At 53.1% G+C, this 26,202-nt stretch overlaps 1 protein-coding gene across 1 annotated transcript in view; it reads left to right on the top strand.

Annotated features, from left to right (window-relative positions):
• The window catches only part of LOC149345669 (UDP-GlcNAc:betaGal beta-1,3-N-acetylglucosaminyltransferase 7-like), a 47,508-nt gene that overhangs the window by 8,306 nt on the left and 13,000 nt on the right, over nt 1–26,202 (top strand). The window contains exon 2 of the mRNA XM_089541178.1: nt 9,748–9,978. Within this exon, the coding sequence (XP_089397304.1) occupies nt 9,748–9,978 (231 nt within the window). The remainder of the gene's footprint in view (nt 1–9,747; nt 9,979–26,202) is intronic.

Consider the following 26,202-nt stretch of genomic DNA (forward strand, 5'->3'; position numbering starts at 1 on the left):
AGTCGGCTCATCATGGCATGCCTACATAATTTCTTGCCTGAGATTTTTGGGCACGACAAGGAGATGCACTGTCCTGTTGGGCGCGAAGTTCTTCTTCAGGAGGACATTATTGTGAACGACGAAGGACGACAGTTGGCGCTTGAACCCTCGGGGAGGCGATGCGGTCTTTCCTTTCAGATAAGCAACTAGGCTTTGCAACTCAGGATCCGAGCGCTGCTGCTGCGCTAAACTGCTCGCGCTTACCGGTCCTGGGAAAGCGTCGTCGTCTTCTTCTTCCGGTGCTGCGTCGACGGGGGCTCGGGACAAGCAGTCCGCGTCGGAATGCTTGCGGCCAGATTTGTAGACTACAGTTATGTCAAATTCTTGAAGACGCAAGCTCCAACGAGCAAGGCGGCCAGAGGGATCCTTCAGACTGGCAAGCCAGCACAGAACATGGTGGTCGCTCACAACCTTGAATGGTCGTCCGTACAGGTAAGGTCGAAATTTGGATGTGCCCCAAATAATGGCGAGACATTCTTTCTCTGTCGTCGAATAGTTGGCTGCCGCTTTCGACAGTGAACGACTTGCTTACGCGATAACTTTCTCCTGTTTACCATCTTTCTGAACGAGGACTGCTCCTAAGCCCACACTGCTTGCATCTGTATGAATTTCGGTTTCGGTGTTTTCATCAAAGTGTCCGAGCACAGGAGGGGACTGTAAGCGGCGCTTCAGCTCTTTGAAAGCTTCCTCTGGCGGCCTTTCCCATTTAAAAGGCACGTCAGCCTTGGTAAGTTGGGTCAAAGGTTGAGCGATGCGCGAAAAGTTCTTGACGAATCGCCGGTGGTAAGCGCACAATCCAAGGCATCTGCGTATAGCTTTTTTGTCATTAGGCTGTGGAAACTCTGCGATCGGAGCCGTCTTCTGGGGGTCGGGGCGAAATCCATCCTTGCTTACGACGTGACCCAGGAACAGCAGCTCCTCGTAGGCGAAGTGGCACTTCTCTGGTTTCAGTGTCAGGCCTGAAGACTTGATTGACCATCCGAAGCCTTCTGAGGTGGTCTTCAAAGCTTGAGGAGAAGACAACAACGTCATCTAAGTAGACTAGGCAAATCTGCCACTTCAAGCTTGCGAGTACCGTATCCATTACTCGCTGGAACGTCGCTGGAGCAGAGCAGAGGCCGAAAGGCATCACCTTGAACTCGAAGAGTCCGTCTGGCGTGATGAACGCAGTCTTCTTGCGATCTCTTTCGTCGACTTCAATTTGCCAGTATCCGCTCTTCAGGTCCAGCGATGAGAAGTACTTAGCGTTGCATAGCCGATCCAATGTGTCGTCGATGCGGGGGAGGGGGTAGACATCCTTCTTCGTAATGCTGTTCAGGCGGCGGTAATCGACGCAAAAGCGAAGGGTGCCGTCTTTCTTTCTCACTAGGACGACTGGAGCTGCCCATGGGCTCCTCAATGGCTGGATGACGTTGTCACGAAGCATTTCCTCAACTTGCTTGCGAATAGTTCGGCGTTCTAGCGGTGATACGCGGTAGGGGCTCTGTCACAAGGGTCGCGCGTGTTCGTCTGTGACAATGCGGTGCTTGGCAAGCCGGGTTCGTCGCACATTCGATGCTGATGAGAAGCAATCGCTGTGCTTTTGAAGAAGACTGCGTATTTGGTCTTGTCTGCTCCGTGGTAATTCCGGGTTGATATCAAACGTTGGTTGATGATCTTGCTCAGATGGTTCTACGGGTTGGTCGGGTAGGGCAAATATGTCTCTGATGTCTGCAAGCTCGTCGAGGAAAGCGATCGTCGTACCTTTGTTTAGATGCCGATATTCTTCGGTGAAATTGGTTAGCAGCACCTAGGCTTGGCCATTTCGGATTTGGGCGACTCCCCTTGCGACGCCCAGTCCTCGGTCAAGGAGTAAGTGGGTGTTCCCCTCAACGACGCTTTCGGCAGTTTCGATGTCTCCTGCACCTATGCAAACGACGACACTTGATCGGGGCGGCACGCTTAGTGCTTCATCGAGGACGTTTAAGGCAACGCGATGAGTCGCTGTCGTCGCTGCAGATATGGCTTTGTCTGTGGAAAGCTTGATCGACTTGGATCGAAGGTCGATGATCGCCCGATGTTCATTCAGGAAGTCCATTCCCAAAATCACGTCTCGCGAGCATTTCTGTAGGACCAGGAAGGTTGTAGCATAGGTTCTCCCATTTACTGTAACTCTCGCGGTGCAGCGTCCTGACGGCGTAATCAGGTTGCCACCGGCGGTATGGATCAGTGGGCCATCCCAAGTTGTTTTTACCTTCCTGAGTCGGACAGCGAGTGGGCCACTCATGACAGAGTAGTCAGCTCCCGTGTCGACCAAGGCCGTAACCGGGTGACCATCGACCGTAACTTCAAGGTCACTTGTTCGCGTTCTCGTATTGTACGTTGTCTTTGGTGTCCGATCTCGGCTTCGTCGAATAGTGAGGCTGCGGTGAGCGTACTCGGACGTTACTTCACTGGGCAGCGGTAAAAGCTTCATGTCTGGCCGCGTCGTCGTCGTCGTCGGTATTATCGTCGTAGCTGGGGCACGGTCTTGCGTTTTCGTCGATGGAGGATCTTTGTGCTTGCGCTCGGAAGCAACCTCACCTCCAGAGGCTGCTTTATTCAGTTTAACCTTCGGGGGCTGGGGTAGCGTCCAAACACTGCGTAGCTTCGGCTAGGAGATTCATAGCGCGTTGACGACGGCGACGGGGAACGTTATAGATGGCTGGGCGGTAAACATTCTTCCCGACGCAAAAACTCCTCGATTTCGGCAGGTCCTGGGGCGTCGTAAGAAAACCCACGGATGCCCATTCTCTTGTATGGGCAGTACAGGAGAATGTGACCGGCTTCGTCGCAGTGGAAGCAGAGTGGGCGGCGCTGGTCGGGAGTTCTCCACTCGTCGCATTTCCTCGGCTGCGTGCGTTGCTCGTAGGACGGGCGGGTTGGGGCGAGTGGGCGGCGGTCCAACGCAGCCGGCTGAGGGCGATAGGGACTTGGTTCCCGTCGTCGAGGGGCAGGACGGCGCACAGCTGCGGCGCAAGTCATGGCTGGGGGCTGCAGAGGCTGCGTGGGTGTCGGCGTCACACCCAAGGCCTGCTAGAAGAACTTGTTGTTGGGCTAGTTGGTAGTTGGCCTGTTGGCCAAGGCCTGTTGAACCTCGTCCCGGATGACGTCAGTGAGCGGTGAATGTTGCGGCTTCGTTCACGTTTTCAGCAATCGTCGGAGCTCTTCACGCACAACTTGACGTATAACCTCCCGCAGGTCATTGTTGTTAGTGGTGTCCAGGCAGCTTGCTGAGAAAACGCGCTGTTGGCGGTCATACTGGCGGCCTCTGGCATCGAGTTTTTTCCATGGTGAATGCCTCTTCGACGAATTCCGCGACGGATTTCGGTGGGTTCCGTACGAGGCCCGCAAAGAGCTGCTCTTTAACTCCTCGCATAAGCAGCTTGACCTTTTATTCTTCCTTCATGCTCGGGTCGGCACGCCGGAAGAGACGCTTCATCTCCTCAGTGTATACTGCAACGGTCTCGTTTGGGTGTTGTATGCGAGACTGTAGCAGCTGCTGGGCTCTCTCCTTTCTCACGACGTTTGTGAAGGTCTTGAGAAGCTGCTCCTTGAAGGTTTCCCAATCCGTAAGGCTAGCTTCCTCATTCTCAAACCAGATTCTTGCTGGTCCCTCCAAGGCGATGAAGACGTACCTATTTTTCATGGCATCGTCCCAGTTGTTAAAGACAGCCACACGGTCGAACTGTTCCAGCCATTCTTCGGGGTCGGCGCCAGGCGAAGCGTCGAAGGTTGGTGGCACCCGGGGCTGCTGAGGAATGACTGGAGTCGTCGTCTGGGGCAAGGTCACGGTGGACGTTGCTACTGGCTTTCACTTCCGGGTAGGGTCCGGCAGAATCCCGAACTCGGGTTCGTCCCCTAGCAGACGTCGGCTTGCGCGGTGGACTGGACTCATGTCCTGCGGTGAATGACTCAGAGGGCTGGCGTCACGACTTGCAAGGGGTGTCCGGTACATGGAAGGCAACCCAGCACCTCCACCAGATGTCACGTTGTAGTGACGGCAGTCCAGCGGTCAGGAAGACAGCAACCAGTCTTAAAAACGAAGCTCTTTATTTGGGCTTACTTGCGCCCGCAAAAGAACTGAATCACTCGGCGGCGGCTTAAGCAACAAACGTGCTCGTCGGTCGTCGAACTACGAATGCCCGCTGCTCGGGGCATCGTTCAATTTAAAGCCGGGAAGGAAACTTCGAGATAACAGGTCGATATCATCTAGAGTAATCTAGAAACACGTAGATGCAGCTGTTCATGGCTGTGAATAATCGAGATAAGTCCGGTCGCTTCTCGCGTCACGAACAAAAATGATAGCACCACTTTTCTGCGGCCTTGTGCGAACGAACGGACGCTATAATGATAGGTGGCAATATATTACATTATGTCCTGTCCTGAGCGCCGAAGTGCACGTGCCATTGTCGCGAATACATTCTGCTGCCAGTGTGTTCCTTTGGCTCTTTGAGTGCAGGTCACCGTCGTAACGTGGGAATATTCTAAAACCGCCTAGAATTTCATTGTGAAAGCAATACTACTTCCAATAACGGCCTTTTGCGTAGCGGCGGCCACATGACATTTGACCTTTACATTGACCCCTAGCGTCATACCATTCCTAGTAACGTCACAGCGTGACGTCATACCAGGAGCTAGAGACTGGCTACCAACTCGGCTCTTTGGGTAACGGCGGCCGCTTGGCACGGCGCGGCGCGCTCCTCCCGCTAGAGGCGCTAGTGACGTTATAGCGTGACGTCATACCAGGAGCGAGAGACGGGCTACCAACTCGGCTGGTCGGGTAACGGCGGCCGCTTGGCACGGCGCGCCGCGCTCTTCCCACTAGAGGCGCTGCATATGCAGTATAAAACGCCTGTGTGGAGGCGTGACCACGCGTGACATGTAGACGCGGCGCGCTGTGTTCCTTCTGTTGGACTCGCTGCGCTTTTGCTTTCGCAACCTACCAGGCTTCACCAAAGCTAAGCCCCCGCCAATTTTTTATTGCGAAAGCAATACTACTAGCACTTTCAAGCCTTCGCGTGACCCGGCCGCAGTTACGTTTTACCTTTAGCGGAGTGAATATGGGCGACCAACTCGCTCCTTCACATAGAGCGGCTGCCGCTGTGACGTCATACCAGCTGTAGATTATGGGCGACCAACTCGCTCCGTTGTTGTGTTGCGTGGGGCGATCATGCGCGCGCGTTCATGAGCGCGCGTTCATGCGAAGGAGCAGGCAAGTTGCCGCTGTGACATCGTACCAGCAGTAGATTATGGGCGACCAACTCGCTCCGTTTATAAAATTGGCAGTGGCTTAGCTCTGCTATGCCAGGATATACGTTGCGTGAGGTGAGGGCGAGGTGTCCACATCTCGGTGGACATCCGAGTCCGAGGGAAGGCGCATAACTGCCCTCTTGAAACAATGGAAACCTCAACCATTCTTTAAGCTAAGCGGCGGTAGTGACAGATGTGCGTTGCATGTGTTGGCGTTGACAACGCTGTGCCAGAAACGCGGCGGTGAATCCATAGGCCGTCGTCGTTCGTTGTGTTGACAACGCCCTAATCCGCAACCTGAGCGATGACCTCATACAAGAGCTCGCCAGCTTTCTTAACAAACATTGGGAGGCGAATACGGTTCCCGAAGATCGGAAACACGCCGAAGTAATAATGATACCTAAACCTGGTAAAAAGCTACAAATTGAAAACTTCAGGCCCATATCACTCACATCGTGCCTTGGCAAACTTTACGAACGAGTGGTAACTTTAAGACTGCAAAATTACATGGAAGATACCGACTGTGTACCACATACCATGTTCGGCTTCAGAGCGAAGCTCTCGACGCAGGACGTTCTCCTCCAAATACAAGAAGATATGCTGCGAAACGTACCTCGGATGGGAGAAAATGTCATAATGGCCCTGGACATCAAGGGGGCATTCGATAACGTCAGCCACGAAGCGATCCTTACGGGCCTAGACAACCTGGATTGCGGACGCAGAATGCACGGCTTCGTCAAAGCCTTCCAGTCCGACAGAACTGCCACCATCGGCATAGGAGACCTTCGATTGGACAAAATTCGCACTCCAAACAAGGGAATACCCCAAGGGTCAGTTATCTCACCCCTACTGTTCAACACAGCTATGATAGGCCTAGCTCGAAAACTAGAGAACATCGAAGGCATCAGGCATGCAATGTATGCTGACGATATAACAGTCTGGACAAACACGGGCTGTCTCGGAGAGAAGGAAGAAAGGCTACAGCAAGCGGCCTCTTGTGTCGAGCAATACCTCGCAGAAAGAGGACTCGCATGCTCGACCGAGAAATCGGAACTGCTGAGAGTCTGGAGAGGCAAGCAAAACCGGACCGTCCCAACCAACGAGGACCTAAAACTCAACGTCTACCTAGACGGGACACCCATACCCGAAAAGACTACAATAAGAATTTTAGGAATGTGGGATCAATCCAACCACCGCAGTACTAACACTTTTACACTGCTCAAAGCAACAACGCTACAAGTCGCACGCATGATCACCCGCATCACTAACAGGCGACATGGCATGCGTGAAGAGGACACACTAAAACTAGTCAGACGCCTTGTAGTTAGTCGAATCACGTACAGCCTACCCTACCAGTGCCTCAACAAAAACGAAATACAACAAGCGGATGCCCTGCTACGCAAAGCGTATAAGACAGCGCTCCGACTTCCGCGGAACACGTCTACAGAAGAACTCATGGCCCTGGGATTACATAACACCTTTGAGGAGCTTCGAGAGGCGCAGCTTGAGTCGCAATAACTCAGGCTGTTGCAAACAACGACTGGAAGAGCGCTCCTACAGAGGCTCGGATACCGCGAGCAAATGCGAGAAATTACGAGGACGGCAACGATCCCCGACGAGCTTCGCAAGACCCTCAAGGTAGCGCCAATACCAAAAAACATGGATCCCAACCTCCATCGAGGCAGAAGAGAAGCGAGGGTATAATTCAGCGAGAAAACATACGCTTCTCAAGCCACGACCGTGTATGCAGACGCGTCTTGGAGAGGAGGAGACACCAAAATCGCTGTGGCGGCGGTGGTCGATTCGTCTTTACGCGAAATGACCAGCGCGTCTCTCCGAGGCTGCACAGCTGCAGAGTCCGAGGAAGTAGCCGTTGCTCTAGCGGTGGCGGAGGGCTGTAGAACCGGGCGGTCACTAAAAATACTCACGGACTCTCAAACAGCCTGCCGAAATTACATGAATGGCAGGATAGGTCGTCACGCGCTCCGTATTCTTCTCGCAGCGAGCGACAGAGCTAAAAAGCAGGAAGAACAAAACGACAAGATCCCACACACAATTGTGTGGGTACCGGGGCACACGGAGGTGGCAGGGAACCAAGAGGCCGACAGGATAGCTCGAGGATACATTACTTTCCGAGCATCCGACGAGTCCGCGGAACTCGCGCCAGCACCCAGGGAATACTCGGCCATACTAGAAAACTATAGAGGCAGAAGAATGCGATATCCCCCCCGCACAAATCTGTCAGCAGAGAGGAAGCTGTCACTTGGAGACAATTACAAACAGGCTCTTTCCCAAACCTACATATATACTAAACAAAATGCACCTTACGATATACGCGGACAAATGGCCCTGGTGCGACGAAAAACCCACTCTATATCACATCACATGGGCCTGCCAAAACATAGACGTGGTCCCCAAAATACAAAACCCGAGTGCGGAGCACTGGGAGACTCTGCTGTCCAGCGACCGCTGTGAAGACCAACAAGGTCTGGTACAGCGAGCTCAACGGGCGGCAGTGGCCAGCGGAGCCCTGGACTGAGGGCAACCGACCACTGATTAGAGGCGGACGACTTCGACGGAGAAGGCTCCTGGGGATAGAACCAAGGAGAAAACGTCTCTGAAGCTGCCCCCAAACCGCAGGAAAAAGGACTAGAGTAATATAAAGTTTTCCCTTCCTTCCTTCATTGGCGTTGGCGTTGACCACGTTTTACACTCCGATCATTTTAAGGAAAGGAAGTGCGCATAATGGCTCCCTGGGTCAGTGGAAGCCTTAATCGTGCTTATAGGTACGGGGGGTGATGAGAGAGAGATGTGAGCTGCAGGCATTGACAAGGTTGGGCCAGAAACGCGGCGCTGAAGCCATAGGTCCTCGGCGCTCATTGTGTTCATTGGCGGTGGCGTTGTCAATGTTTTACACTCCGATCATTTCAAGGAAAGGAAGAGTGCGCGCGGTGAGGCACGCCAGCTGTGCGTAGTGATGTCACTTGCTCCTCGCGCATGCGCAGTATGGTCGGGCAAGAGCACGCGAAACGGCGAGACTGTGGGCAGTGTAGCTCACGCAACAATATATGGCTACGCACAGGTGTTGCTTTCGCAATCCTCCAGGTTTAACCAGAGCTAAACAACAGCCAAATTTTTTTCTTCCCCGTTTGGCAGAATGCATAATGTTCAAATGCTTACCCTCAGCCGTGTGCTGTACACTACCCCATACTTACAACTATCCAAATATGACATAAGTGCTTTGGATGCTTTGATTCGCAAGCCATTCAAGGTAGCACTTCATCTTCCCCTCAACACACCCACAGAGAGATTACTAGGCTTGGGCCTCCACAACACGATCGGGGAACTGGTGGAGGCCCACCGACAGGCCCAATACATCAGGCCTACACAAACCTCCACAGGTCGGTATATCCTGGACTCCCTCGGAATCAGAATACCGGCCAACGACCCAACCCTCCTCGCCATCCCACGACCCCTTCAACAGGAGCTCCTCATCAGGCCGCTCCCGAGGAATATGCACCCGTCCCACCATGAGCAGCGCCGCAGAGCCCGTGCGAAGGCACTCCATCAAGCGTACGGCCCCGAGCCGGACGCCGTACGGGTGGACGCTGCCTGAACGGGTGATGAAGCGTCAGCAGCTGTGGTGGACTCCTCTCTATCCGCCCTCCTCACACTACCTCTCCCTCCAGACACCTCCCCAGAAGCTGCAGAGGAAGCCGCCATTGCACTTGCTATCACCCGCACGGAATCCCGGTACATTTTAAGTGATTCTAAAACTGCGACTCTAAATTTTGCTCGAGGCCGAGTCCATATCCATGCTTTTGGCATACTGGACTAGCCCGATGCACCCCTGCCCCGCCAAGTGGAGCTGATATGGGTGTCCGCGCACTCCCGGAATTCCGGAAACGAGGCCGCCAACCTTTTAGCTCGAAGTTCTTTAAACGGGCTCAGGTGCCCTCGGATCGATGATTCACAAAGGAGCGCATGCACTCCTTCAGCGAGCGGACGCAGGCCTACAGAGCCTCACGCCAGCTCTACCCCCCGCCCCATCCCTCCCTAGATAACAAACAAGCAACGCTCTGGCGCAGACTAGACACTCTCTTCCCTCACCCCTTACCCTAGCCCACTATCATTCCTCCTTCCCCACTCCGCCACGCGCCCTATGCCCAGAACCCTTCGCCTCTTCCTTCCACATCCTTTCCCTCTGCCCGGCGGACCCTCCCCCGCGGGACCTAGAGAACCTCAAGACCTGGGAGGACTGGGAGACCCTGCTGCGCTCGGAGGACCCGGCCGTGCAGACTATCGCCACCGGCCGGGCTGCCATTGTTATGGACCTTAGGAACATAAACACTTGAGTGCAGTGGTGTCTTGCGGGCACCCTGGGGCGTGCCCCGAATTCCTTGTGCAATAAAGATTTTTTTCTCTCTCTCTCTCCAGCTGCAGGAATACATAGAGAGGGCTGTGCCACTGCAACCACGGTCGCTGCATTGCCACGTGTGGAAGCGGATGAACGCGATCCGGGACCCGAGCAGCGGGTTCTTCGAAAGCGACGAATCGTTCCCGGGCGACTTCTTCTTCACATACTGCTCTGGGCGCACGATCCTCATGACCTTCGACGTGATGCGCGACCTCCTGAGGGCAGCCTCGTTCGTACCTCGTCACACAAGTGTACGGCACGCACACTTTTTTCTGCTCTTGCGTGCTTACCGTCATCGTTCACATGGAGTGACGTCCCCTCATACCGTTTTCTAGAGGCAAGCTTAAAAGGGCCATGGGGTCAAATAGGCTTGTATACACAAGCCCATTTCTGCTTCGTTGAGCTAGAAAAGGTAAAAGAAATACGTTCAGCACTTAAGACTGCTTAAGTGGGGGAATGCGGAAGCATTACGCCGTGTGGGTGCGATGTTTCCTCTATATTCATTTAAGTTCTTTCTACTAGTTAAACCGTTTGCGTATATCCAGAAGTGCGCTGTGGTGGTGGTGGTGAAAACATTTATTACGAATGAACAGGAGGTATGTTTGGATCAGCCCGTAAGGGACCGATCCTTACAAACACTAGGTGGAGGTCCCCAGTATGGGACCCCAGTGGCGGTTGCCGCCGCCCGGGCGCGCCCGACTAAGGCTTGTTGGGCCTGTAAGTCGTGGCAGCCGAGCAGGGTCGCCTCCCAGTCCTCCCGGGTTGGGTTCGGGATGGGGGGAATAGCGGGGTTGGAGGGGCAGGCCCACACCATGTGATAGGTGTCAGAAGACACTGCACTACAGTGTGGGCAGCTGCCGCTAAAGGAGGGGTCAAAATGTTTTAGCGCTGCCGGGCACAGCAAAGTATTGGTGAGAAGGCGGAGAAGGAGCCGCTCATCCGCCTTCTTCAGGCCTTTAAATGGGCTAGGGTAAAGGCGATGACTATCATGATAATAGGTTGTGGTATCTTTAAATGTATAGACTGGATAAAAATCGGGTTCCTGATCGGATGGGGAGGAGAAAACAGCCCGGTGAGAGAGCGCGCGGGCGGCTGCGTCTGCTGCCTCGTTTCCTGCCAACCCCTGATGAGCAGGGGCCCATATGAGGTAACGGTGTGCGGGGTCCGTATCCCGTATGCAATTTTGGTATATTCGATAGGCTAGGAAGGGAGTGCAGCCTTGTTCGACGTTCCGACAGGCCCCTCGCGAGTCGGTGATTATGTGTTTTGAATTGGAATGTGAGGCCGCGAGAGCAATCGCGACCTCTTCTGCTTGTGTTGCACTGCGGGCTCTGAAAGTTAGGCCGTTAACTGTGTTGCTGTTGTGAACTACCGCGGCCGTGTACCATCCCCCGTGGTGAGGGCCGGAGGCGTCCACGTAGTATACACCTGTTTTGTTGCCATAATATCGTGCTAGCGCTTCCGCTCGTGCCAGGCGCCGACCATTATGGTCTTCATGTGACATGTTTGCTGGAAGAGGCCGCACGTGGAGGGCACGTCTCCACAGTTCCGGGATGCGAAACCTGTCTTCCATTGGAGGGGTGTGTTGGATATGGAGTCGAGCAAGAAGGCGGCGACCCGACTCCGTTAGCGACAAGCGCGTGTACTGGTTTGTAAGGTGCGCCTCCCGGAGCTCCCGGAAACTCCACCCCAAGAGCCATAAGCCGGCTGTTTGAAGTAGTGATAGGGAGGTCAAGGGCACGTTTAACAATTTTGCGAAGGATGACCTCAAGGGCGTCCTCCTCTTGTTTCCGTAGGTGGAGATAAGGAGTCGAATAGAGAATTCGACTAGTTACGAAGGCGTTTGCCAGCCGCAAGGCATCATTACTTCGTAACCCTCCGCGTTTGTTGGAAACCCGGCGGACCATGCGGCCCACCTGGACCCCCACCTTACGGAGTTTGGCCAATGTAGTGTCTGGCCGCCTGTGTTTGTGGATGTAGAGTCCGAGTACCCGTATCTCATCACTTTCGCGTATGGGACCACTCTCAAGAGAGAGAGATATTTTAGTTATGCACTTCTGTGAGGGGCGGAGGTGCACAAATTCCGATTTTTGAGGGGAACATTGAAGACCGCAGCGGCGGGCGTAGCGGTCTACTATCGTCGCCGCTGTTTGCAGGCTGGTTTCAATGTCTCCTGTGCTGCCCTGCGTGGCCCACAGAGTGATGTCATCGGCGTACAGGGCGTGCTGCACGCCGGCGACACCACTCAGCTGGGCCGGCAGGTGCATCATGGCCAGATTGAAGAGCAGCGGGGAAAGTACCGCGCCTTTAGGTGTTCCCCGCGTGCCGAGTAGGTAAGGACCATGGTCTCTATCTTGAATTCGAATGTTGGATTGACGATCCATTAAAAATTGGCTTATGTATTGGAATGTGTTGAGGCCACAGTCGGTGTGACTTAGGTTAGTGAGTATGATGTCATGTGTTACATTGTCAAATGCCCCTTTAAGATCCAAGGCGAGTACTACCCGGTCATTATGGGGGCATTCGAGGGGGTCAAGGACTTCCCGATAGAGTTGCAGGAGGACATCCTGTGCGGATCTGTGTGGGCGGAATCCGAACATGGTACTCGCAAAGAGTTGTTTGTGTTCAAGATATGTAGATAACCGATCCCGCACCATCGTCTCCATTAGTTTGCCCACACATGAGGTGAGAGAGATGGGGCGGAGGTTATCTGTGTCAATTGGGTTGCCATCTTTAGGAATAAAAGTGACCAAAGCCGTTTTCCATTCGATTGGCAGGGGGGTGTCCGCGCACCAAATCGCATTGACGTATTCCAGGAGGGACTGGTATGCCAAGTCTCGGGCAGGTTCGTCAAAAGCTTGACGGTGACCTTATCCCGTCCTGGCGCAGTGCCCCGTTTCATTTTGGCGAGAGCCGCCCGCAGATCATGGAGCTGGAAAGGTTGATCCAGCTCCGTGTTCTCTCTGCCTGCATAAGAGTACGCAGATCCACGGGGGTCTTGGGCTGCACACAGATACTGGTCCCGAAGTTTCTGTGCCAGTTGAGTCGTGTTGCCAGGAAAAGCGTCCAGGGCTCGCTGCAAATGTTTTTGTGTTTCGGTTCGTGTTTGGGCTGGGTCGATTAGGGTTCGAAAGAGACGCCACGTGTTTCGGCTGGACATTTGTCGCGCGGCCGTGTTGCATCTATCTACCCAGTTGGAGTCGGCGAGTTGGGCCGCGTACTCTGCCGCTTTCTGGGTAAGCTCGGCAATTCGAGCTTTAAGCTTTCTATTGTGTTTCTGGCGTCGCCAACGGCGGACGAGGCTGCGACGGGCTTCCCAGAGGTGTAGAAGGTGGTTATCCACGTCCGTGACCGCCTCTGAGAGCTGGATGTGTGTTTCATGCGAGGAAAGGTGTGCCAGCAGCTGTTGGGACCATGCTGTGCAGCCTTGCGCAGAAATGGGTGTATTATGAAGTGAGTTAAAATTTTGCCTGAATTTCGTCCAGTCTGGGATATGGGCTTGTGTTCTTGGACGCTTGAGGGGGCGTGTGCGTAGTGTAGTGTTAATGATGCAGTGGTCGCTACCGAGGGTCTCCTCGGTGTTGAGCCAGTCTGCGTGTCGTATGTTGCGAGTGAAGGTTAAGTCCGGACACGTATCCCGTGTCACGGAATTTCCTAGCCGGGTTGGGTGGACAGGGTCCGTGTGGAGGGTGAGGCGCTGTTTCGGGCTCCTTTGCCATGTCCTTGTCACGGGCGCACTTGTGCTGTGCGATGCCAGTGCACGTTAAAGATCCCCAGGTGGTCGAAATTATTCCGGAGACCTCCACTACGGCACCTCTTTCTCTCTTTCTTCTTTTACACCCACCTTCCTCCCTTCCCTTACGGCGCGGTTCAGGTGTCCGCCCAGATATATGAGACAGATACTGCACCGTTTCCTTTCCTCAAAAACCAATTGACCATTTATGTTCTCCCGCATAAGTGGTAAGAAATTCCTGTTTGTCGTTAAAGTCCCGGCAGTTAGTGATTGATCGCGAGAGTTCGCTCACCGTTGTCCCCGCTAAGCATGCAGCCCATCTCTCTCTCATCACCCCACGTACCTATGAGCGCGACTACATCCCGTTCCTTTCGCTCGATCCGCCTCTCATGGCTGTGACAACCTGTCGAAATACTTGCATAGACCTCGTCTTTGAGATCGACGCATTGTTGCAGTAAGTCGAGCATATATCCATTTCTCCGATCAAAAAACTTCCTTCATGACAATCAATAACTGTTAGTGGAGTGTTTCTTCAAGAAGGCATAGGTGTGAAAAATAACATGCTGTCTTTAATTCTATGTACATGTCTTGCTCGAATTATTTGCCTCAGCCTATCGAGAAGCTGGAACAGCTGATCAGTTGCGCTCAAATTTCGCATTAGGAAGTACTATAATCGTCGGAATTAGAAAACATAGCGCAAAAAGGACACGGACGACACAGAAGTGGACAGGACAGGCTCTAGCGCCTGTCCTGTCCACTTCTGTGTCGTCCGTGTCCTTTTTGCGCTATGTTTTCTAAGAACTGTTACCAACTAGCCCAAACCAAACTACTGTTAAATCGTCGGAAATTTTTTTAAATGGTTCTAGTGTGGCTTTCGCGTTAAAAACACAGAAAGGTTTAGGCATCTTTAACCTACAGCAAACGCGTGACTGGCGACAAGAACTGGAGCAGGTTCAGTTTATTTATTTCTTTGTAGATATTATCGGTCCCACCTGGACCAAGATAGGAGTGGACACAACATCAAACTTGCAGACCAACAGGAACAAGATGGAGTCAATACAGCAGAATCAATAAAACAGTTTCAACAAAGTACAGTAATAAAATACAGGTGAAGAATTACAGGTAATAAAAGATTCCCTTTATATACTTTATTGCTTTATATGTTTAGCAAGACGGACGGAAAATTGTTCTCGAGATTTTGCATTTACAACTTCGTTTGGCAGCCCATTCTCATTGATCACATTTCGCTTCATACCGCAGCTGCTGTGGCCGGTACTGACCTAGCCTTGCGTGCGGGTGGAGTTCAGGACGCGAATAGAAGAGACCCGTGCTTAATTCATAGCGGTGTTCTGCACCATGCACTGCCCCTTTCTTTCATGCCCTGTTGTTGTTGTTGTTGTGACTAAGAGAAGGATGAAAAGGAAATTGCACGCGCCTGCTACTGGCTCGAGCCAAGCCACCACCGCTGCCACGTGCAGATAGAGGAGAGTTAAAAGATCAGAGGAAGGAGAGAGAGGAAAGGAAAGACGCGCGTCGCAGCAACAACTGCGTCCGCCGGAGCGGACGCTGCTCAAAAAACAGATAAGCGGCCGAAGCCGCGCTCGCCGAAGCGAGAACAGATACAGTCCAGGCCCGCTTTTATACAGCCTAGTTCCCTGCCTAGCCTTATTTGCGGTGTAGACCACAGCGCGCTAAAAGTGTCCACCGGAAAGTGAGGCAGATATGCGTCTTTCCTCAAATCTCCAGAGGGTCTATAAAGCAAAAAATTACAGCTGATTTTCTTTAGTTAATCAAAAGCGAAATAGGTGCGCCAGCACTGTTTACCCAGCTATACTTTCCTATTATATGGGAGGAGAATGCAAGGCATCAGCAAAGCAGATGCTCTAGTTTTGGCAACACGAAATTTAGAGCAGTGAAAGAAGGACCCCAGGACAAAGATTCGTAATCGAAGAGCAAGGAAATGCGCTTGAAGGCGACCACCCGTTTAGGCTCGGAGGTGAGCACAGTCTGCTTCACGATGCGGCCCGCATCGCAGAGCCGAGGTCTAGGGAGCACCACGCGTGCACCTCTGCTGTCCGTGAAGGCTGAGGGGTGACTAACGCGACGGGAGAGAGGCCGAAGTTGAGGCCGGGCGACCGAACCTCGACGACTCAGTGTGGAGTAACACGGGCTTGTAGAACACTGGCCGGTGACTGCCGCAACTGCGATACACGCCTCTCTCTCATTGGCTGCAGCTGTGCTGCAGCACCGCCCCCTCAGTGCGCCGCGTGTTGCGCGCGTCGCCACCTTCTGTTTCGCGCTTCAAGGAGAGAGAAAGCGGTCTCGGACAGACATTGTCGAAACAAGTGATTTCGGCTAGAAGTGCTATGCACTAACAAATGGCAGGTGGTATAGTATTGCTAAGCACGAAATATTGTGCGAAAGAACGTTTTTTTGTATATCGACACCACCGCCACGTACGTACCTGAAAGCCCGATTGTGGTGTTCAAATGTTGCTTGGTTTGGTTTATTGGGGTTTAACGTCCCAAAGCTACTCAGGCTATCAGGGACACCGTAGTGAAGAGCTCCGGAAATTTCTACCACCTGGGGTTCCTTAACTTGCACTGACATCGCACAGTACATGGGCCTTCAGAATTTCGCCTCCATCGAAATTCAGCCGCAGCGGCCGGGATCGAACCCGTGTCTTTCGGGCCAGCAGCCGAGCGCCGTAACCACTGAGCCACCGAGGCGAGGCTTTAACTGTTGCGCTAGCTTTGAGAGAAGGAAAAGCTCATAATAGCCTGAATCTGTAGGTGGGCCAACCTACAGATTACACAGTTACACTTGTTGCTCGGAGGCTTCAAACATAGGAAAACCGCTGAAACCCGGAGAGTGTAGCTAGATATGGTTTCGCACGAAAAACCTACACTGGCGACTATATGCATACCGTCTGTCTGTTCTTGTTAGTGAGAAAACATAACTGGTCCCATTACGAGAAAAGGTGGCGGTGTTTGTGTGTGTTGAAGTCTAGTGTCTGGTGGTGATGGTGGTGAAAACATTTATTTAGAAGGGACAGGAGGTATGTGTGGATCAGCCCGTCAGGGACCGATCCTTACAAAATCTAGGTGGAGGTCCCTAGTTAGGGACCTCCAGTGGCGGTGGCCGCATCCCGGGCGCGCCCGACTAAAGCTTGTTGGGCCTGTAAGTCGTGGCAGCCGAGGAGGGTCGCCTTCCAGTCCTCCCGGGTTGGGTTGGGGATGGGGGAATGGCCGAGTTGGAGGGGCAGGCCCACACCATGTGATAGGTGTCCGAAGACACCGCACTACAGTGCGGGCAGCTGCCGCTAAAGGAGAGGTGAAAACGTTTTAGTGCTGCCGGGCACAGCAATGTATTGGTGAGAAGGCGAAGAAGGAACCGCTCATCCGCCTTCTTCAGGCCTTTAAATGGGCTAGGGTAAATGCGATGACTATCATGATAATAGGTAGTGGTATCTTTAAATGTATAGACTGGATAAAAATCGGGTTCTTGATCGGATGGGGAGGAGAAAACAGCCCGGTGAGAGAGCGCGCGGGCGGCTGCGTCTGCTGCCTCGTTTCCTGCCAACCCCTGATGAGCAGGGGCCCATGTAAGGTAACGGTATGCGGGGTCCGTATCTCGTATGCAATTTTGATAGATTCGTTAGGCTAGGAAGGGAGTGCAGCCTTGTTCGATGTTCCGACAGGCCCCTCGCGAGTCGGTGATTATGTATTTTTAATCGGAATGTGAGGCCACGAGAGCAATCGCGACCTCTTCTGCTTGTGTTGCACTGCGGGCTCTGAAGGTGAGGCCGTTAACTGTGTTGCTGTTGTGAACTACCGCGGCCGTGTACCATCCCCCATGGTGGGGACAGGAGGCGTCCACGTAGTCTACACCTGTTTTGTTGCCATAATGTCGGGCTAATGCTTCCGCTCGTGCCAGGCGCCGACGATTATGGTGTTCGTGTGACATGTTTGCTGGAAGAGGCCGCACGTGGAGGGCACGTCTCCACAGTTCTGGGATGTGAAACCTGTCTTCCATGGGAGTGGTGTGTTGGATATGGAGTCGAGCAAGAAGGCGGCGACCCGACTACGTTAGCGACAAGCGCGTGTACTGGTTTGTAAGGTGCGCCTTCCGGAGCTCCCGGAAAGTATTCACCACCCCAAGAGCCATAAGCCGGCTGTTTGTAGCAGTGACGGGGAGGTCAAAGGCACGCTTAACAATTTTGCGCAGGATGACCTCAAGGGCACCCTCCTCTTAATTCCGTAGGTGGAGATAAGGAGTCGAATACAGAATTCAACTAGTTACGAAGGCGCTTGCCAGCCGCAAGGCATCCTTACTTTGTAGCCCCCCGCGTTTTTTAGAAACATGGCGGACCATGCGCCCCACCTGGGCCCCCACCTTATGGAGTTTTGCCAGTGTAGTGTCTGGCCGTCTGTGTTTGTGGATGTAGAGTCCGAGTACCCGTATCTATTCACTTTCGCGTATGGGACCACTCTCAAGAGAAAGAGATATTTTAGTTGTGCACTCTTGTGAGGGGTGGAGGTGCACAAATTCGGATTTTTAAGAGGAACATTGAAGACCGCAGCGGCGGACGTAGCGGTCTACTATCGTCGCCGCTGTTTGCAGGCTGGTTTCATTGTCCCCTGTGCTGCCCTGCATGGCCCACAGAGTGATGTTATCGGCGTACAGGGCGTGCTGCACGCCGGTGACACCACTAAGCTGGGCCGGCAGGTGCATCATAGCAAGATTGAAGAACAGCGGAGAAAGTAGCGCGCCTTGGGGGTTCCCCGCGTGTCGAGTAGGTAGGAATCGTGCTATCTTGGATGCGGATGTAGGATTGACGATCCATTAAAATTTAGCATGTGTATCGAAACGTGTTGAGGCCACAGTCGTTCTGGCTTAGGTTAGTGAGTTCGATCTCGTGTGTTACATTGTCAAATGCCACTTCAAGATGCAAGGCGAGTACTACCCGGTCGTTATGGGGGCATTCGAGGGGGTGAAGGATTTCCCGATTGAGTTGCAGGAGGACATCTTGTGCGGATCTGTGTGGGCGGAATCCGAACATGGTGCTCGCAAAGACATGTTTGTGTTCAGGATATGTAGATAACCGATCCCGCATCATCGTCTCCATTAGTTTGCCCACACAAGAGGTGAGAGAGATGGGGCGGAGGTTATCTGTGTCAACTGGTTTGCCTACGTTAGGAATAAAAGTGACCAGAGCAGTTTTCCAGTCGATTGGCAGGGGGTTGTCCCCGCGCTATATTCTATTGTTGTAGTCGAGAAGGGACTTGTATGCCAAGTCGGGCAGGCTCGTCAAAAGCTTGACGGTGACCTTATCCCTTCCTGGCGCAGTGCCCCGTTTCATTTTGGCGACAGCCGCCGCAGATCATGCAGCTGGAAAGGTTGATCCAGTTCCGTGTTCTCTTTGCCTGCATAAGAGTACGGAGATCCGCGGGGGTCTTGGGCTGTACACAGATTCTGGTGCCGAAGTTTCTGAGCCAGTTGAGCCGTGTCGCCAGGAAAAGCGAGCATGGCTCCTTGCAAATGTTTTTATGTTTCGGTTCTTGTTTGGGTTGGGTCGATTAGGGCTCGAAAGGGACGCCGTGTGTTGCGGCTGGACATTTGTCGCGCGGCCGTGTTGCATCTATCAACCCAGTTGGAGTCGGCGAGTTGGGTCGAGCGCAACGACGAGGCAAGCGGTGTGACGTCATACCAAATGGCGGCGGCAGGTCCTCGGCGAGGCGCGCGGTGTGACGTGATGCCAGATGGCGCGGCGTCCGCCAGCTGCGGCGGTTGCTAGGCAACGGGCAACGTCGGTCTCTGTGCCTCTGCGGAGCACCGGAACAGCGAAATCGCAAGTTCATGGACGGTGTAGCTGTCGCTACAAAAGACGGTGTGTGTCTGTGTGTGTGTGCGTGTGTGCGTGTGTGCGTGTGTGCGTGCGCGCGCGCGCGCGCGCGCGTGTGTGTGTGTGTGTGTGTGTGTGTGTGTGCGTGCGTGTGCGTGTGTGTGTGTGTGTGTGTGTGTGTGTGTGTAGTCGCACATGGTAGAGAAAATCCCAACGATGGCAAGCAAACGGCGTAGCATCATCACGCGGCCGTTCGACGTTCACAGCACGCCGACCACCACGATTTCAGGCAATCCAGGCTATGTCGTTCATGTATATATACATATATACTCGCAACTGGCCAACCTCCATGTAGCGCATACTTTCCCGACATTCATAGCAAAACTGTTTGTCGTACAACATTCCGGGTGGTGTCATAAAATTACTTACATGTGCTAGTGAAGTTGCCATGGAGAACAATTCGAGCCGCGGACTTATGCACCAGCAATTGCGTGCCTTCCCAGGCTTTCGTATCAAAACTATGATGCAACCGTTCTTCGTACTGCGTTCTGGGTGGTGTCATTCGTGCGGTCGTGTGTGTCGATGGGGCGTCCCAAACAACCAAACGCTTTGCGTCCACGACATGCAAGCTTGTCCACAACCTCGTCGCCGTGCAGCGAGAGAGTGTGAACGTTTCCGTTCTTGTGCACAACCAATGTGCGAACACATAAACTTGCAGAAAAGAACTTTAATGCATATAGAAACATTAATAAACTATACACCCTCGGGCAATAATGTTTTAGCATTCCCACACGTAAGCAGTCGAGTGTGCGTGCCGAATTTTTGCGTTCGAAACTCTTTTGGGCTTGAGGAAAGAAAATGCGCATAATTGGCTCACTGTGTAGTTGCACATTTAACCGCGCAGTAAGAAATACTTCACTCTCCTAACATCGCAACCATGGCGCGATGTAAGAGAAGAAAGTCAGAATTAAAAGTAACATCCCAAAGATCTGAAGTCTAGATCTTTGGGATGTTTTCTCCTATTTCATCATCGCATATTTACTTGCGAGACTAGCTTGCGGCGGTACCTACATTTTTGTTCGTGCTTTTTCTGCCTTACGAGAGCTTTGTTTCCAGAAGAGTGTTGTTTCTAACGATACAAGCCAACTTCAATTTCTCCTCAGTGTTCCCTTAAAGTGCACTGGCATAGGACAGCACACGGGCGTCTTGGTTTGGTTTCGTTTATGGGGTTTAACGTCCCAAAGCGACTAAGGCTATGAGAGACGCCGTAGTGAAGGGCTCCGGAAATTTCGACCACCTGGGGTTCTTTAACGTGCACTGACATCGCACAGTACACGGGCCTCTAGCGTCTTTGGCGTTTCGCCTCCACCGAAACACCATGTTCGGGTTTCGCTCCCACATGTCTGCACAGGACGTCCTTCTCAAGCTGCACAGGGATGTAATACAGCCCACAACTATGCAACACAATGACAAAGCCATCCTCGCCCTTGATGTGAAAGGGGCTTTCGACAATGTTAAACACGGAAGCATCCTGGCCAACTTGAGCTCTACCGATTGTGGGGCTAGAACCTACGCGTATGCAAGAGATTTCTTGACTAATCGCCAGGCCTTTCTTCGGATTGAGGGCGAGGAATACGGCCCTTACATGATGGCAACACTGGGTACCCCTCAGGGAGCGGTGTTATCACCGCTTCTGTTCAACATAGCTATGATGATGAATGAATGATGCGCCTCCCAAGCCAACTGGCCCGGGTGGAAGGCATTCAACACGCGTTATATGCAGATGACATTACAATTTGGACCACTAAAGGGAGCCTTGGGGACATGGAGGACTGCCTTCAGCAGGCCGCTTCCATAGTCAATGCGTATGCTATTGACTGTGGTCTCCAATGTGCTCCAGCGAAATCAGAACTTCCGCATGTCAGAGCGAACCCAAAGGATAGGACAGCAATTCACATCTCTCTGTCAGGAAGTCCTATTAGAGAGGTGGAGGAGCTCCGTATTCTCGGCCTTTTCATTCACCACAGACTCAGACCGGACTCTACCATTGTGAAACTCACGAGAGTGGGCGAACAGGTAGGGCGCATGATCCACCGCGTTTCCATCAAGCGGGGTGGTCTGCGGGGCAGGGACGCGCTTCGGCTCGTCTATGCCTTCGTGACTAGCCGGATCCTCTATGCCGTGCCATATCTCCGCACTACTAAGCAAGACGAGGCGCGAATAGACGCCATCATCCGCAAGGCAAATCAGCGAGCCCTGGATTTCCCGGTGGCTACCTCTAATGCCAAACTCAAGGCATTGGGGGTGCTGAACTCCTACCAGGAGCTGCGGGAGGCCCACCTCGTCAACCAATCAATACACACGGCTTATGCAGACGGCCCCTGGTAGCCGCCTGCTAAATCGCTGACACATCCAACGCGACTGCACTCCAGAGGAGGCGGAGCGTATCCCAGTACTGTGGCGCCATATGCTCTGGGTCTCCGCGCTCCCCGTAACATGACACCGACATGCACGAAAACAGACGACAAGCGCGGGCTCGGGCTCTTGAGAGACAACACGGATCCCAACCCGGTGTATATTATATAGACGTAGCAGGGTCATCGCCCACGGGATTTTACACGGCCGCTGTCGTTCACCAGTAAATGCACGTTGATGGACTCTCCATTCGAGCCCCGAATTCAATGCGAGCCAAGGAAGTAGCGATAGCGCTTGCTGCCCCCCACGCCAATTCGAGAACCATTATCACGGACTCCCGAAAAGCATGTGATCATTACTTTGCAGGGGAGATCTCCCCTTTAGCTGCTTGCATTCTAAGACGAACTGCCACTGATCCACCACCGAAAAGAATCATTTGGGCTCCTGGCCACCAGGGCTTACGAGGTAATGAGGCCGCTGACGCGGCTGCCTGAGCGCTTATTCACCGGGCTCCTCATCCCAGCTCTTTTGGCTCGGAGACTAACCAGCCGCTGCTGCGATTCAGGGAAATTATAACGCATTATAGCGACATCCACCGCCTTTTCCTGGCCCCTGCAAATTGGCTGAGTAAGACGGAGGAGCGAACTGTAAGGCGCCTGCAGACAGGTACTCTACTCTGTCCTGCAATCTTAAAGCATTACGATCCTAACACCGATGTGCGATGCCCGCACTGTGGGGAGACCTGTGATATCTTCCACATGGTGTGTGCATGTAGTCAAAACCCCACCTGCCCCCTTCCCCTACCCCTTCCAGAGAGGCGTGGGAGACTGCCCTCCTCAAATGCTCCTTGCTTGAGTCCCAAAGAGCTCTGGTGAAACGGGCGAGAGACGGGGCCTTGCCATGCGGTGTCCCGGACTAGGGACGCCGACCATGCAGCCGGGCCACTCTGTGGCTCCCAAACTCTATTTAATGAAATAAAAGTTGTCACCACCACCACCACCCAAAGATCTCTGAGGCTGAGAAACGTGCATGAAGGTTACGTGTTTGATCTACATTGAAGCCTATAAGTTTTATTTTGAAACCACTAGTGCACTTTTACCACTCGACGAGGACGAAAAAAAGGAAACCAGAATGTCGGAAGTCAAAGGAAACGTGCAGTTGGCGGCGCAACAGGCGGCCGGCTGAGTTTCGGTGTGTTTTGGGGTGATTCGCGGCTATGCGTACTACGTGCCCGCATGGTTTCGTTATGCGCCTAGATTTACAAGGGAGGAGCAGCAGAGGACCCCCAAGTGCCTCTCTAACTGGCCCTCATAGAAAGTTCGTGCAGTGGCACGCACGCAACTGCGACAAGGAAATGGAGCTGTGTACAACCAACATTCAACGCGCCTCTATGTTAGTAAACGTACCGTTCGGCGTGTTCGCATCGTGAACATACCAAGACGCTGGTCTGCTTGAACAGCCCTACGAGGACTTGTATTAAAGCATTTAAATGTGCCCGCACGTATCAGTCACTACACATCAATCGTGACGGTGGCTCGGTGGTGACAGCGACACTGCCGACTCCTCAGCGCTGGGATTTTCTTGCCAGACCTGCCACCTCAGCCCCAAAAGCATCGCGCGCTGTGTGGGGTTTCGGTCACTGAACACAGGCCGCAGTTATTTGTGAGAACTTCGTTGTCGGAATCGGAATCCATCGTAACGTTGGTGTAAACCTGAAGTGACGACGGCTGATAGAGTTCTTAAACGTCTGGCTGGCAGTAGTATTCATTTCGCTTGCTGCTAGTCGGGAGCCCAGCGCTTGCCGCCAGCAATCACAGAAAAAATTGGAAAGTATGTTTTCTGGCGAAGGGAATGGCGCACAATCTGTCTCACATATATCCCGCACCCTAAGGTAAGGGAAGAAGGTGGGAGTGAAAGAAGAAAGAGAGAAAGAGGTGCCGTAGTGGAGGTCTCCGGAATAATTTCGACCACCTGGGGATCTTTAACCTGCACTGATGCACTGATGTCGCATAGCACACCAGCGCCTTTTGTGTTTCGCCTCCATCGAAACGTTGCTGCCGCAGTCGAGTTCGAACCCGGGTACCCCGGCCCAGTACGCTAGCGCCCTAACCACTGAGCCACTGCGGCGGGTCAATCGAAGAGCCATCGTTTCCGTTTCCGCCGCTTTACGCCACTCTTCTCCTATTTTCCCGTGTCCTGTGTTTGAATCGTAGCAGCGGGAAAAAATTTTACAACTTGGAATCCGAACTTGTTAGCAATATATGCACCCTTCACCATCATCATCATCATCAGCCTGATTACGTCCACTGCAGCGCAAATGCCTCTCCCATGTCTCTCCAATTAACCCTGTCCTTCGCAAGTTGCGGCCACCGTATTCCTGCAAATTGCTTAATCTCATCCGCCCATCTAAATTTCCGCCGCCCCTGCTACGCTTGCCTTCTCTTGGAATCCACTCCGTTACCCTTAAGTACCATCGGTCATCTTGCTTTCATATTACATGCCCTGCCCTAGCCCATTTCTTCCTCTTGATTTCAACTAGGATGTCATTAATCCGCGTATCTTCTCTAGCCCACTCCGCCCTCTTTCGATCTCTTAACGTTACACCTATCATTTTTCTTTCCATAGCTCGCCGCGTTGTCCTTAATTTAGGCTGAACCCACTTTGTTAGCCTCCACTTCTCTGCCCCATAGATGAGTACCGGTAAGATATAGCTTTGGTATACCCTTTGCTGCCGTACAATTGTGGCAAAAAATGCACGAAATGCCAAACTGTCGGATTTTACTAGCAAGAAAAAACTTCATAGCGTTGTCCTCAGTGTCCCTTTAAAGATCCCCATGTGGTACAGAGAGAGAAGAAGCCTTTTTTTAGCCGGATAGTTATGTGATGTCCGGCAGTTCAAGCCTACTGAAGGGTGTATTTGAGGTTCTGGTCTTGTATGTCCGGGCCCGAGTGTCGCAACAGGGTCTCTCAGTCGCCTGGAACCAGGATTTCTCCTAATTCTTAAGGTCGCAGGTCTTCCTTGCATCACCAGAGTATATGATTGAGTGCGCAGGCCTCCACGAGGCTTATGCTTGCCGAGTTGCCCACGCGCTGGCCCTCAACAAGGTTTTGACTTTGCACCCTACGTTTCGTTCACTCAGACTCGACTCAACGCTCTTGAGACTGCCCCTGTGGGCCTCAGCAAGGAAGCTCTCAACCTCCCTATCACTACCTCTACCGCTAAGCTCTTTGCCACGGGCCTCTTTCATCCTCTCCGTTTTCTTCTCACTCTCCACCGTGACTCGCAGCTTGCCCGGTTTTCCCTTACCCGTCAGGGTCACTGGTTATTGACTAAAGCGGGTATCTCGCCCACTCCCATCAACCCGTGTACCTGTCCTATTCTATCCCCCCCCCCCGGTTCCCAATCTTCGTATCCTCCCCCTCCCGACCAACATGTCCCCCGTCCTGCACGCCGGCCATCGTCATGCGGCCGCGCAGCACCATTCCCCTCTCTTTGATAACGAGGGTGTAGCCTAAACGGATGCCTCCTTTGTGGCTCCTCGAGGTTCCTGCGGCTACGCCATGTACCATCCCTACCTCCCCGCTCCTGAAACCCACACCAGCGGGCCGTATCTACGCCCTCCGGACGCGTTGGCTCACAAGGTCCTCGCCATTGTGCATGTCCTCCAGTCATTTGCTCCGCTTCCTTCTCTCCAGGAGTGCACAGTCTATTCAGACTCTCAAGACGCTATACAGCATATACAGAACCGCACCCTAACCCCTTCCATCAACCAGGAGGTTGAACGAGCTGTGTCCGCACTGTAGCCTTCGATCGTTTTTTTCCCCGCTGGGTCACTGGGCATTCAAGGATTGGCGGGCGGCAAGGAGCTGGCCCATCAGCTCGCCCGCGACACACTTTTCCAGGCACCGTTGATCCCCTGGCCCAAGCCCTCGGAGGACGGTGGGAGACTCACCCTTCGCCGCACCATAAAAGAGGTCTACCTTGAGCTCCGCCTAGACAAACGCGTTTACCCTCCTCCTCATCCATCACTCACTGTGCCGAAGGCGCGCCTTCTTCGGCACATCCAAATGAATGCAATCATCCCCCCGTCCCGCCTCTTTCTCTATCGCTCTCGATCAGACCCTTCCTGTCCCAAATGCCCCTGTATCTATGCGGACCTGGCCCATTGTCTCTTCTGTTACCCGGCTGCTGAGCAGTCGGGTTCCTAACCCCCCTTTCTCTATCCATCTGCTCAACTGGCTCGGCCCTTAAGGGGAGGAAGAACCGCGACTTCTGGTGGCCCAGGCAGTCATGCTCGGCCTGTAAATTATGGCCGAATAAATGTCTACTACTACTACTACTACCACCACCACCACCACCACCACCACCACCACCACCACCACCACCACCACCACCACCCTACTACTACTACTGCTACCACCACCACCACCACCCTACTACTACTACTGCTATTACTACTACTACTACTACTACTACCACCA

This window comes from Amblyomma mixtum, chromosome 4 (assembly GCF_055824585.1).
Source record: "Amblyomma mixtum isolate Tamu chromosome 4, ASM5582458v1, whole genome shotgun sequence".
NCBI classification, from domain to species: domain Eukaryota; kingdom Metazoa; phylum Arthropoda; class Arachnida; order Ixodida; family Ixodidae; genus Amblyomma; species Amblyomma mixtum.